Genomic DNA, 11859 nt, shown 5'->3' with positions numbered 1-11859 from the left:
AAAAAAAAAAAAAAAAAAAGAATTACATGGAGTTTCCAAAAACATTGTCTTACATTAAAAGACTTTCCTGGCTTTTTTGAAGTTGGTTGAGCTCAAGACAACCTGACATACTGTTTTACTGCTACTGTTGCTCCAGCCTAGGGCTATTTTAGAATTTAAGGTGCTTTCTCTAATATTGAAATTCCTTGTATATACCCAATTATGGGAGTCACACTTAAGCAAATTACTGTATACACATTTGTTAGTCTCTAGTACCTGGTGACTCTTCTGATTTAAATGAAACAATAATAAAGTAAAATTATATCACATTGAAATTTGAAATAAAGAAGGTGAATGTTTAGGTCCATCTAGAAGATGATTAATATTATTCTGCTTTTAATGTGGCTCAGGAATCATTAACACCATGTAGAAACTAGTAGATTCAAAGTATTTTAAGCTTAAAATAACCTTGGTTGGTTTTTGTTTTTTGTTTTTTAAGCTTTAGAGTCATTCTTATTTATTAATATTGAAGCGGACATGATTTGAGAGAAAAACAAATTTTTCATGACTTGGCTTGGCAGTTATTCTGAATCTTACTCACTGTCCTAGCCTACCCAGGCTGCCATGACAGAATACCGTAGACTGGGTACTTCAGACAAAAGAAATGTATGTTCTCATAGTTCTGCATACTGGCACAGCTCAGGGACTCTTGCTGACTTTTGGGGACTATAACTTGTCCTTGACCTGCTTCTGCATGCCTTTGGTGAGTCAGAGCACGGGTCATAGCGAGGTGAGCAGTCTGCCTCAGCACAGGTGTTCTCCTAACAGTTTCTGTTACTTCCTAGTTGGTGGTTGGTGCAGCGGAGACGCCATTTCCAGTGTTGAACGCTATGATCCCCAGACCAATGAGTGGCGAATGGTCGCTTCAATGAGTAAAAGGAGATGTGGAGTCGGGGTCAGTGTTCTTGATGACCTGTTATATGCAGTAGGTGGCCATGATGGATCCTCATATCTCAATAGTGTTGAAAGGTGAGGTTAATTTGAAAAAAATCCCTATTGTTCCTATGATTTTGTTTGAGGTATTAATTAAAAAACATGTGACTTGCTAATTTAGTGGTATATCTGTGACACTAATTAATAGTCTAGACTCTTTACCATGACGTATAAGACCTTTATGATCTGATCTTTACCAATTTTTCTGGTCTCTTCCCACTGGACACAGTCATTCTGTAAGCATGCTACTGCAGATACAGCAAACTAACTGCCTGCAGATCCTTGGGCACACTGTCTTCTTCCCCACTCCTGTCCCTGTGTACACATGCTGTGCCTTCCCACCCAGAATATCTGTGCCTTAACCCCCTCCTGCCCCGTGCGTACACATGCTGTGCTCCCACCCTGGAATATCTGTGCCCGTTTAAGGCTTCCACGACTTCGGATGTTACTTCCTGGTCAAACCTTCTCTGACCACATATGCGTTGCTCATTCCTCTGCTCTTTCATAAGTACTTTTTTTTTAAATATTTATTTATTTATTTTATGTATATGAGTACACTGTAGCTGTACTGATGGTTGTGAGCCATCATATGGTTGCTGGGAATGAAGTTTACTCACTCTGGTCGGCCCTGCTCTCTCCAGCCTAAAGATTTATTATTATATCATATATAAGTACACTGTAGCTGACTTCAGATACACCAGAAGAGAGCGTCAGATCTCATTACCCGATGGTTGTGAGCCACCATGTGGTTGCTGGGATTTGAACTCAGAACCTTCGGAAGGTCAGTCAGTGCTCTTAACCGTTGAGCCATTTCTCTAGTCCCCTTATAAGTATTTAAGTGTGCTTGTGCACACCGTACTATATAATTGTTGAGGAATCTGGCACACTGGAAGTTACAGTGAGAGTTTTTTTTTTTTAAGTTTCTTGTTGCCACACAATCTCTTTCATTAAGTCATGTTGATCTGTAGTGATTGTCATAGTTCCATAGCATATCTGTAAAAAGTTGTATATCCAGTTCTGGACATTGGTTCTAGATATGGCATAGGTAAAAAACAAAAGCAGACAATCAAAAACAGAAGGTTGGCTCTATAGATTGTGGGGGGAGGAACAGCAGGGAGAATGGTACCTAGATGTAAGTCAGTGTGCTAAATAAATCAGAGGACAATGACGAAATCTTTGTAGCGAAACAATTAAGTCAGTATATATCAAAATATCTAAAATGTAGCTAAGGTGATACATAGAGGAAAACATATGAAGGAACAATATGTTAAACGCATTTGAAAATAAGAAAAGAGAAAGTAAGAGAGGTGGATGGGGTGCACATATCTGTGATCCTAGCACTTGGAGGCGGAAGCAGGAGAGGGGAGGGTCACAAGTTTCAGGCCATTCCAACAGAAATCTAGAAAAATAGGGAAAAAACAAGGCAGAAAGAAAAAGTAATGAAAATTTTAAAAGTAAAAATAGAAATAGCTATAAGGGGGGGGGGGGTGCAACTTGGCCGTCTTTCGCTTTTTCGTTGGGTCTTGCACATGCCAGATAAGCACTCTACTGTTGAGCTATATGCTCAGCCTTTAACTCCTGTTCCTAATTACCAAAGTATCAGAAACAACCTAAGAATGTATCCATAAGGATGTGATTAAGGGACTGGTAGGATGTGGCTCAGTGGTTAAGAACACTGTTACCGATGGTGAGGTGTCTGAGACAGCCCCACCTCCCAGGGCCTCATGCATGTTAGGCAAGCACGCTACCTACCATTCAGCCCCAGCCCTGAGCCCAAACTTGTCTCAGCTCTACCCCTTTCCCAACTGCTCAAAAGTGGATCATGCTGCCCCTTAGTGTTATGGTGACCTCTTAGTGTTCACCTGCCCCCAAGGGAGACAGAGAAGGAAAATTATGTTTGTGCCACTGATTTAGCCACACGAAAGTCATCTCATTGCCCTTTCCTGAAGCTGCTGTCTCTAAAGTGCCATCATTGTGCTTTGCATCAGTTAGTGCTGGAGAAATCTTGAATGGCTTATGTAAAAACAAAAAAATAACTTTTTAAATTTTATATTATTTGAAACTTTGTTTTGGGGGAGTTGGGTTACCTTGGCCAACCCATTGGCTGTGAGAATTCTTTTTAGCCTGTGGGCTAGTAGTGTGCTAATCTTTCAAGTGTCCCCACCCAATTGCCATGTTCAGGCGGTTTCTTCGGTTTCTTCTCGGCCTGTTAGGTGGGCACCCTGCAGATTCCTGGCTTGTTTGTACTCTCCTCCTACCGGAGAAAGAGAACCCCATAGTGCAACTGTTTTGATACTGAATATTGACAAGTGACATTTTGAAATAAAGAACCAGTCTCTCTACAATTTCCCATCAGAAAAAAACAAAAAAAACAAAAAACACTGTTACCCTTCCAGGGAACTGAATTCAGTTCCCTGCACCCATGCTGGGAACACTCACCCTTACAACTGTCTCTAACTCTAGGTTCAGGAGCTCCAGCACCCTCTCTTGGCCTCCATGGGTACTGCACTCAGAAGCACATGCAAAGATATATGTGTATGTGTGTGTACGTATGTATATGTGTATATATACACACATACATGTTAAAATAAATCATTAAAAAATAAGATCAAACTGTGCATGGTACATTACAATATAACAAAATAGCTCAAAGGAAAAAACTACAATTAACAAAATGAGATCTCAAAAATACATCAAAGGAGAAAACCACATAACGTATAATATTATTTATATAAATAAAACATTTTTACATTTAAATAAATGCATATGTGATTAACATTTTATTGCAAAGGCTTAGGGGATATATGCCAAATCCAAATGGGAAGAAACTAGAGCTGATGTGGGATTCTGTAGCATTCTGATTTTTTAAAGGGAAAAGTATATTCAAAATAAACATTAGAAATAAATTTTAAAAGGTAAATTAGGCAGGGATGTAGGTCTATAGCTGCAGTTTCTAGCATATGGTCCCTCAGTTCAATCCCCATGCATACACTTTGATTGTTAATCAACTTATGTTTGAGGAAAAGAGCAATCCTTAAATAGGAATATGTGCTTATGTGTTTGAAATATCATAAGCACAGCCAAGCTCTACCATGTGACACAAACTCTTTGTGTTCTTTGCAGATATGACCCCAAAACAAACCAATGGAGCAGTGACGTGGCCCCTACAAGCACCTGTAGGACAAGCGTTGGTGTGGCGGTCCTCGGAGGGTTCCTCTATGCTGTAGGTGGCCAGGACGGTGTCTCTTGCCTCAATATAGTTGAGAGGTGATTTCTTTTTAATCCAAGCAATTTTCAGTTCTCTTAAATGGATATATGAAATTCTTTATTCATTTTTATGTAGCCCTAAATGGCCTAGAGCTTACAATGGGTGAGAGGGAGGGGTCAGAAGGTGACTTTGTGGAATTGGTTCTCTCCTTCTACTATTCTATGTCCCCCACCCCCGTCTATTCCTTAATTGATTCAAATACATTTGTGGTGAACATGATATAACTATTTAAACCAGGTAGAATGGCTAAGGCAAATTAACTGATTATTACCCTATATACTTTGGGAGTTTGGGTCAAAACAGTTTTCACCAAAATTTCAAATGCATGACGTAATAACTACTCACCGTGTTGTACTTTAGATTTCCTGAACAGCATCTCTCTGATCCTGCCAACCCCTCACCCAGCCCACTGAGAGTAGAATCCTCTACTGTTTCCTTCTATAAATTAGACTAATTTTAGATTCCATCTTCAAGATCAAATGGTTTTTTTCTTGATGTGTCTGACTTATTTCACTTAACAAAATATCCCCCCACATTGATCCTATTGTCACAAATGACAAACTTGTGGCTTTTAAAAAAGCTGAGTAGTAAATGTGTATGACTGTGTGTGTGTGTGTCTCTGTGTGTGTGTGTAACTCTGTGACTCTGTATATGTGTGACTCTGTGAGTATATGACTATGTGGGTGTGACTCTGTGTGTATGTGTATGTGTACTTTTTCTTAGGCTATGGCAGATGTGTGTGTCGGTTTTATCTCTTGTGATTTCAGATGTGTAGACACTGCTTGGGCAGTAGGAAGATGTTTTCCCTCCCTGCAGGTATGATCCAAAAGAGAACAAGTGGACCCGGGTGGCTTCTATGAGCACTAGAAGGTTAGGGGTGGCTGTGGCCGTGCTGGGAGGATTCTTATACGCTGTAGGTGGCTCTGATGGAACATCTCCACTCAACACAGGTCAGTGCCTCAACAGCTGTCTGAGTTCCAAACAGCACATTTTCCTGCGAGAATCCCTCTGTACTAAGTATTAAATGCTCAGGTTATTCTATAACTTTCAGTATAACATCTTTATTAATTCTTGAGGAATTTCATGCAATATATTTTATTATATTCATCCTCCCACTCCTCTCAGATCCACCTCCACCTCCCCATCAGTCTCAACTTCATTTGTCTTCTTCTATTTTTTTTTAGTAACCCACTGAATCTAATTTGTGCTGCTCATATACTCATAAGTGTATTCTATATTTTTTAAAAGAAAATGTTTTATTCCAGGACAGCCAGGGCTATACAGAAAAACCCTGTCTCAAAAAACCAAAAAAAAAAAAAAAAAAAAAAAAAGAAAAGAAAGAAAGAAAATGTTTTAGTTTTCTCTCCAGGGAAATGTAAGTCAAAACTTCTAATATGTTCCCCAAAGTTTTCTTTCTTTACATACTTTATAAGCTGCCAGAAACTTAGAGTGAATTTTTAAAAAGTCTGGGGCTGGGCTGCAGAGATGGCTCTGTGGTTAAGAACCCTTGGTTAAGAATGCTGCTTCTTGTTCAGTTCCTAGCACCCACATGGTGACCTACAGCCATCTGTAACTCCAATCCCAGGGATTCTACTGAAGACACCAGGCATGCACATAGCGCATATGTATACATGAGGGCAAGACACTTAGCCATAAAGTAGATAAGTAAATAAATAAACAAACAGGGCCACAATTTAAAAAACAAAACAAAACTACTTTCTAAGTAAAGTGAGTTCCCTAGCTCCCATAAGCAGCACCTCCCATCAGTACGAGACTTCTTTTCCTATAAGCAAAGCCTTAGAGCTACAAGGTTCTCTGCTTTCCTGTCTAGACAGTGGTTCTCAAACTGGCTGATGCAGCAGTCCTTTAGTACAGTTCATGTTGTGGTGACCCCCAGCCGTAACATTAATTAATTACTCCTTCAGAGCTGTTATGAATCACAGTATAAATAGCTGATATGTGACCCCCCACGGGGGTCATGATCCACGGGCTGAGAATCACTGGTCCAGACACAATAGGTATCTTTATCTAAGGATGGTGTCAGTGACACACCATGAGGTTCATTGCCATGTATCTTCAGTGGCTCAGAAGATGCTAGGCAAATGCGGCATGGGAGAGCAATTCCAGTAATCCTAGCACTTGAGAGACAGGGACACAAGGATCATGAAGATGGGCTACATAGTGAGTTCTAGGCTAGCACCACAGAGCAAGACTCCATCTACAAAAAGAGCAAAGCATGAATAAATAATCAAATAAATGATATGAGGGAAATAAAAGTACAAAAACTGCCTAATTATAACAATAAAGTTTTAGTACTAAACTGTTCTTTTAAGTCATAATCAAGTTCCACCCTACTAGAAGATAAAGAGAGTGCACATAATTAGTTATGTAGCCACAACTAGAAGTTAACACATGCTCTTTCCTTAGAAGATGACTGTAAGAAACTGGTTCTTGGTCAGAGTACTTACTGAAAATAAGTGTCATGGCAATTTGAGTGGTTATGAAGAAAGAAGCAGGTTCGTGCTCACTTACTGATCTTTCTTTTCACTGCAGTGGAGCGCTACAATCCTCAGGAAAACAGATGGCACACCATAGCGCCTATGGGGACCCGAAGGAAACACCTAGGTTGTGCGGTGTATCAGGACATGATCTATGCGGTGGGAGGGAGAGACGACACTACAGAGCTTAGCAGTGCTGAGAGATACAACCCCAGAACTAACCAGTGGTCTCCTGTGGTGGCCATGACATCCCGCAGGAGTGGAGTAAGTGCCAGCTACTGGGAGCTTTGAGCTTTGCAAGCAACCACTGAGAGGAGGTGTACAAAAGGAATTCTCTAAACTGTGAGCTGTGCTCGGATGCTGCCCGGTGAAGTGCTGATGTCTGTGTGCTGTATTTCCAGTGTCTCAGCTGCCAAGATCCTTGTAGGCAAAACAGGAGAAAAACAAAACCCAAAAAGCTTGTATTTCTTTTGATTGCTTTTTAACTCCAGTAGCTAAATATTTCCTATCCATTCATATATATAATTGTATAAGGTATTTCTTTTTATTTATTTTTTACCAGCCACTTCTCTGGATGGTATCTTTCCTATACCATCTCCTATTTAACTTCTGTATAATAATATATTCCCTATTTTCACTTCCTATGTGTTATTTCTAGCTAATTTTTTCAAGTAGACTTCATATATTCATACAAACAGTAAAACATGCCTGGCCCTTCTACAAGTCTTCCAAAGGTGGTTTGGGTCTGCCCCATCTATAATGTAGACCACATCTGGCTGACCTGTTGTCATGGTCTCAACCACAAATGAATGACTGGTCACTAAGAGATGTCCAAAATAAAACATAAAATTCACCTTCAGGAATGTTTGTCTCAATGAAAGCTAACTCATTAAGCACTGACTGTGGCAGGATCCCATCAGTGTAGGACACATACTCAAAGAGAAGCAAACTGCACCTAGAGATTCCCTAATCTGAGGATAAAAAGGAACAGATTCTGGTTTGCATACATCAGGGGGTCTCACTGAAAGGTACCATCAAGTCGAAGAGTTGTGTGTTGTGTGTCTCGATTTATTCCTGGGAACCAACAGGCTTTCAGATCTATCTCTGTAATTCACACTGTCCACTTGATTCCGTTTTCACTCATTTAGAAAGCAAATGTCTACAGGATTCTTGTCATGGAGCTCTCAGTCTGGTGAGGAGACTGAAATGTTTACAGTGTCTACAGTAAGGATGTGCTGTGGGGTGCTGTATGAGACAGAGGGACATGGGAGAATGTGCTTAATGCACGTAGGTCACTCAACCCTGTATAGTGTTTCATAGACTGACAGCTACTCCAGTATTATGAGAGCATGGAACATTAGGAGAGGGGGAAGTATAGGAGGTGAGGCCAACATGGTGGCTAGATTTCTGAAAACCTGAGTAACATTACAGACCTTAAACCTGTCTTAGGGAGAATGGAGGCTTAGAAGGTTCTGAACAGGAGTGATATGTTTATGTTTGTGTTTTTAATAATATTTTAGTAGCAATTTGGAAAGTGGATTAGAGTGGGTAAACCGGAAGTGAGAGAAGTTTGGAGGTTCTTGTTCATACTGAGTTTTTACATTTTTTACATTTTACAAATGCATCTGACTCTTCCTGTGTACATATATTAATAAAAGACCTAATTTAATGGTTCCCATCATCTCATAGATTACTGCTCCTTTTTCTTCCTGACATCATATAAACTAGAATATAAGAGATCTGAGTAGTCTACCTAGAAACAGTGTGAAATTTCCCCGTGGTTTTCCCAGTTCTCCAGCAGCCGCTGTGCTTTGCTCCTCCAGGTTGGCCTGGCCGTGGTCAATGGACAGCTCATGGCAGTAGGGGGGTTCGATGGCACAACATATTTGAAGACCATTGAAGTTTTTGACCCAGATGCCAATACGTGGAGGTAACCTTTAGACTTTTCCAAGTCTTTTCATTTCTAAGTTGAAGTCATGGGCTTAAGAAAGATCATGATCACCAAAAGTGGGATGGCCAATGTACTGACATCCTCATGTGGTTTCCTGAAGGGAGCTGAAGTAACCCAGATATGATGATGCATCTTAACTTGGTTGTTCTAAAGAATCTGATAAATATATTCCTAAGATAAGTAGAGGTGAGAAAAACAATGATATCCTTTCTATTCCTGTCATATCCTGCTGGGGAAACCAATGCACCAAGAAAATAAAGGTGTGCATAAATAAGTTAGGGCCATTATTAGACTCAGAGTCAGGACCTTCAATTCTCAGTCTGGATATACAGACTGTTTTTTGAGAAGCCTTCTTTGTAGGGAGTAAAATATAGTTACCTTGAAAAAACACTATTTTGAGACCTATTCTTTCTTTAGCTTTTAAAAGTGTATTGATATAGATTCTTGTTTGAAATCTGCCCTATTTTAAAGTTCATTTTTAGATAGGAAGCTACATCTTTTAATTTTGAGAGATTAATTATTTTGAACTTCATTTTATAGATTTAATTTTATATTGTTTTTAAATCCTCAGGGACAGGGTTGGGTGCCTAGCTGGATGAGAGCTTGGGCTGAAGCCCTAGAACTTATGCACATCCCACAATGCAGGGCATCAGATGCTGGCCAAGCATCTTACTGAGCTTGGAATAACTGTCTTGGGCTTCTGTGTAGAGCTGAGTAGTCACAACACTAGAGTCAGTTAACACAGTGCTTTTTGTTTCAACATTACATTTTTCATGACAATGTTTACCCGATTTCTTGAGTGTGCTGGTCCCTGAGGAAACAAAAGTGGAGACAGAGTGCTTGCAGTCCCAGTGTTAGCACTGTAGTGTCATACTAGGTGCAAGTGCTGCGTGGTTAGCAAACAAAGAAGGGCTGAGGAAGACAGAGAGGCGCGTCTGTCTGCAGAGTGGCCACTGAAGCCTTGCTAAATCTTGCTAAATCAATAAATGGGTAAAGGACAGAGAAGAGCAGGTTTGCACAAAGAAAATCTTCCCACTCATGGAATGTTTACTTCTTTATACAGGTTTATTTTTGGTAGGAATTTAAAGTAAACATAATTAAAGAAATAGCTACAACTACTTCTGTCTCATAATCACTATAATTCATATATGGACTTTTGTCAGTAACTGTCATTAAAATTAGTAATATATGGTGAATAATGTTCATGAAGGTCCTAAAAAAATCATCTATAGATTATATAATGTTATCTGTAATATATATGTAATATATATGTACATCTATAATCTAAAAACCTTTTTTGTTGGTTTGGGTTTTTTGTTTGTTTATTTTGTTTCATTTTTTGAGACAGGGTTTCTCTGTGTAGCCCTGGCTGTCCTGGAACTCACTTTGTAGACCAGGCTGGCCTCAAACTCAGAAATCCACCTACCTCTGCCTCCTGAATGCTGGGTTAAAGGTGTGTGTTCTATGTCCAGCCCAAACTTAATAATTTTGTTTTTGTTTTTGGCTTTTTGAAGCAGGGTTTCACTATAGGCCAAGCTAACCTTGAATTTACTCTGTGGCCCAGGCTGCCCTCAAACTCACAGCAATCCTCCTGCTTAGTCTCCTGAGTGCTGAGATTACAAGCGTGGGTCGCTGTGCTTGATGGTGGTGGGTGCTGTTGTTTTGTTTGTTGTTTGGTTTTTGGTTGTTTGTTTTGCTTTTTAAGAAAGTAGCCCTCTATACACCAGGTTGGCCTGGAACTATGTAGGTCAAGGCTAATTTTAGCCTGAGCTAATCATTGTGCCTCATTCTTCCACGTTTGGTAACTTATAGGTATATATTACCATACCTGGTGCATATCCCAAATCAATTTTATTTCATTGCTGAATGAGAAGCTAGTATTTCTCCCCTGGAAGTCTTTAACTTTGAGGATGATCTTGTTCACATATCTTGTTCACAAACTAAATGTTACTATATAGGTGATACTCTATATAAATGCTACTATGTAGACAAGGGAATAAAAAAAAAAAACAAATAACTGATAAGCTGGGGAGAAAGAGCAGGTGGTAAAGTGTTTGCTTCTGCAAGCATGAAGACTTGATTTTAACCCACATAAAAAGCCAAACATGGTGGCATGCATCTGTAATAGCCAAGCTGAGGAGGCAGAGACAAAGCAGAAAGAAAGGAGAGAGGGAGAGACGGAGGAACAGGGGAGAGGAGCGGGAGAAATTGAGCAGCTTGGCTTGGTGCTCATACCTATAATCCCAGCCCTTTAGAAGCTGAGGCAGGAGGATTGCCATGATTTTTGAAGCAACCAGGGCTGGAGTAAGAACAGCTTGAAAACCAAGTAGAAAAAATCAAATAAAAATAATTAAGGCAAGTACAGTGGTGCATACCTATAACACCAGCACTTCATAGCTATGAGCCTAGGAAGACCATAGCAAGAGAAATAAGACAGTAAATGAGAAAGTTTTAGGCAAAGAGAAAATATGTCTGGGAAAATAGATAACCAAGTATAAAATGAGACACAAAAATGTGGAACATAGTGTTCCGTGTTTTAGAAGCCAGGCTATGTGCGAAGCTCTAGTGTAAGGGCCGGCCTTACTCGCCTGAGCTTTTCAGTCACGGTCTGACTTCCTTCTGCTTCTTGCCTGTGTTCTGCTTGCTTCTGACTCTGGAAGAGTTACGTGAATGGAGCTCAAAGTGCTGGGACTGATGTCTTCATTTAGAAGGAGCAGTGTTTTTTCCTGTTAGAAAATATGCCTTTGTTTTTCCTCTTTGCAGGTTATACGGAGGGATGAATTACCGTCGGCTAGGAGGTGGTGTAGGAGTTATTAAAATGACACATTGTGAATCCCATATATGGTGAACACAGGAAGAAATCTTGCATACGCTCCTTTATATTGGAAGAGCCTTGACTTCGAAGCTTTGTACAGCTCGAGAAAACAATAGAATGAATTTTATTCTTTGCCGGTGCCTCAACATTCAGAAATACCAGTCTAATGACGACGGAACTCACCTGCAAAATGCCACCTTTGCACAATGCCTTCTGCTCTGTGCAGAAGAGTATTTATTTTTTGGCTTTAATTTATCATGGAGTTTTGATGGGGATTTTTGTTTTTGTTTTGTTGGTTTGGGTCCTTTAGGGGTTTGTTGTTGTTATTGTTGTGTTGTTTTTAATTTTTTTTTTT

The 11859-nt window shown here is 39.8% G+C and overlaps 1 protein-coding gene across 1 annotated transcript in view; it reads left to right on the top strand.

Moving 5' to 3' along the window:
- The window catches only part of Klhl20 (kelch like family member 20), a 44934-nt gene extending 33388 nt beyond the window's left edge, over positions 1–11546 (top strand). Inside the window, exons 7-12 of the mRNA XM_031386825.1 lie at positions 825–1008; positions 4096–4239; positions 5057–5190; positions 6794–7002; positions 8562–8668; positions 11453–11546. Of these exons, the coding sequence (XP_031242685.1) occupies positions 825–1008; positions 4096–4239; positions 5057–5190; positions 6794–7002; positions 8562–8668; positions 11453–11537 (863 nt within the window). The 3' untranslated portion in view covers positions 11538–11546. The remainder of the gene's footprint in view (positions 1–824; positions 1009–4095; positions 4240–5056; positions 5191–6793; positions 7003–8561; positions 8669–11452) is intronic.
- Positions 11547–11859: the final 313 nt, after the last annotated feature.

The sequence above is a fragment of the Mastomys coucha genome, unplaced genomic scaffold (genome assembly GCF_008632895.1).
Source record: "Mastomys coucha isolate ucsf_1 unplaced genomic scaffold, UCSF_Mcou_1 pScaffold1, whole genome shotgun sequence".
NCBI lineage: Eukaryota > Metazoa > Chordata > Mammalia > Rodentia > Muridae > Mastomys > Mastomys coucha.
The sequence above is the reverse complement of the archived record's forward strand: the minus strand, read 5'-3'. Positions and strand labels throughout refer to the sequence as shown.